At 35.4% G+C, this 2,541-nt stretch overlaps 1 protein-coding gene across 1 annotated transcript in view; it reads right to left on the bottom strand.

Moving 5' to 3' along the window:
• Positions 1 to 2,541, bottom strand: part of CFAP47 (cilia and flagella associated protein 47) — a 431,188-nt gene that overhangs the window by 13,606 nt on the left and 415,041 nt on the right. Inside the window, exon 62 of the mRNA XM_023740562.1 lies at positions 657 to 825. Within this exon, the coding sequence (XP_023596330.1) occupies positions 657 to 825 (169 nt within the window). The remainder of the gene's footprint in view (positions 1 to 656; positions 826 to 2,541) is intronic.

Consider the following 2,541-nt stretch of genomic DNA (forward strand, 5'->3'; position numbering starts at 1 on the left):
TGAACTGTGTATGTAGAAATTTTTGAAACGGTGTATCTTTGGCTATGTGTATTTTCACCAGAAAAAAAAAAAAGGTTGAGAATTTAGAGGGTTAATATGTTGTGGGGTTGTTAACCAATGCCATAAAACAACATGTGTACTACTGTTTCATGAGAAACTATTTGTTCTGTAAGCCTTCACCTGAAGTACAATAAAATAAAAATAAACTATTTTAATCTACTATTTTATTTTCTTCATTTTAGAGTTCAACATTTTGACAATACCATATGCCTTAATCAAAGACTCCACAAACTTTATCACAAATCACGTGAACTTAATAAAGTATTTGAACAAGTTCATTATAGAAAATAATATACTAATGTCCAAATCACTTTATAGTCATTGTTTGTATCTTCCACATTTCCTTAATGTAGAAAAGAAGTACTTCCTTACTTTCTTCTGGTGTTGACAACCTTTTTCCTATATTTCTCTTTTAAAAGTTCTTTGCTAGACAAAATAAAAGTAAAATAAGATGTAACAGTTGAAATAAGTTGACTTTCAAAAGGTAATACTGTTATTCTTTATTTGTGATCAATGGGTGATACCTTTACTCCCTAGTTCATTCAATGCCTTTAGTAACATTAAATATCCTTGACTATTGTCTTTCTTGAACTCACCTGTATTACTAACGTTGCTTTGTATTTCTTGCTGTACATCTGGGGTCTAAATATCACATTAATGAGGGCTCCAGCAGTGCCAAAAGGTGGAAGTTCTCCAAATTCAGGTTTTACAGAAAACTCTGGATCACTACCAGGTAGGAAGAATGCAGTGAATGGCTCAGGATTGCTGGAACAAAAGTGTAAAATTCAACCTATTAAAGTAAATCATTACCCCATTCTCTTCGCAAGAACTTGATAAATAGAGTTGGTATCCTGCTGCATTAGGCCTACAGTTAAAAATTAATGCAGCTGGGAGCCTGGTACTTGTTATTTCATGGAATGCTTACAGAATGATAATGAGGAGATATTTTTAAAATTACTGAAAAGTATCCTTCTTTCCAGTGTGATAAAATGGAATCCTAAAGACTTTTCAATCACATCTTATGTTTATAGTGTACAATGGAAAAAATGCCATGCCTATAAAAATTGGAAAAAACTCAATGTCCCAAATGAAAATTCAGTCATTTGTAAATAAATTCTTATGTAAAATGACCAACCACAACAGCTATCATTTTGATATGTGCTCGCTTTCCATTAGCCCGGTGCCATCAAGTCAACTGGAAATCCTGGTGGCATAGTGGTTAAGAGTTTGACTGCTAACCAAAAGGTCAGCATCCACCAGGCACTCCTTGGAAACACCATGGGGCAGTTCTACTCAATTCTATAGGATCACTATGAGTCCGAAGTGACTTGACGGCAACAGGTTTTTCTCCATTAGTTTTCCAGGCTCAGTAACGATTCTTGGGCCTGAAGATTGGTAACTACGATCTGAAGTGAAATTGAGTGACATTTAAGACTCAAATGACCATCTTCATGTCAAGGTTGATTACATTTGAGATGAAGACTGTGAAAGAAATTGAGGAACTTCCTGAGAGAATAAAGCAGGAGGAGAGAGGCATATTACCGAGGAGGTTTTAAGTGAGGAATTTAAAATCCAAACTGAAAGGGTGAGATGCAGGTAGAAGGTAAAGTACAGTCTGTGAGAACAGATCCAACAGTGAAACATAGAGGAAGAGACGGGGGCAGGGGGGATTCATGTTGGAACTCAATGATCCGTTCAGCAAGTTTTTTTGAGTACCATAGCAGAGGGTTAAAGAGCACAGACTCTGAAGACGGACTGCCTGGATTGGAATCCTAGCTCTACCTAGGTGCATAAATTCAGGCAATTTAGTTAACCTTTCTGTATGTCAGTTTCCTCATAAATTAAACAAAGTTACTAATTCCTGTAAAGCCAGTAGATTCAGTACCCGATATGTGTAAGTGCTCAATAAGGATTAACCAATATTACTATAGTTATCATTATCGTTTTAAAACTTTTTATTACCACTACTAGGCAATGATACACGATTCAGTAGATAAGAGACGAGCAAGACAGAGTGCTCATTCTCAATAAACTCAAACTAGATAGAGCAGTTTAAACAGAGCTGACCATGTAAAAATTACCATAATATGTTTTCAAAATATAAAAACCAAATATAAGTTATATAAAATATATAAATAAATTGCTGTGGTTGAAGTTGGGGTGGGTAACCAACCAGGACATATTGTACCGCCGTATGTTTGTTCTTTCATTTGTAATTACCTAGTCAGTAAGAATAGAGCTTGTTGCCTGGGGTAACCCAATGCCTCCTAGTATGTTGCTAGGATGTTTTTATACATCATTGTGCAGAGGGTTCCCTGTCTCTGAACCGACCTTATTGTCTTTTATTTCCAGCCTTTCTAAAATCCCACAGAAAAATATGAAAAATATCCAAGAAGCTTAAAGAGAAAAAAAATCTTAACTACAAAACTTTAAGAGTGGAAAAGTCCTATAGATTCAGAGCTTAGACTCAAACTGGGGTCC

The sequence above is a fragment of the Trichechus manatus genome, unplaced genomic scaffold (assembly GCF_000243295.1).
Source record: "Trichechus manatus latirostris isolate Lorelei unplaced genomic scaffold, TriManLat1.0 scaffold00159, whole genome shotgun sequence".
NCBI lineage: Eukaryota > Metazoa > Chordata > Mammalia > Sirenia > Trichechidae > Trichechus > Trichechus manatus.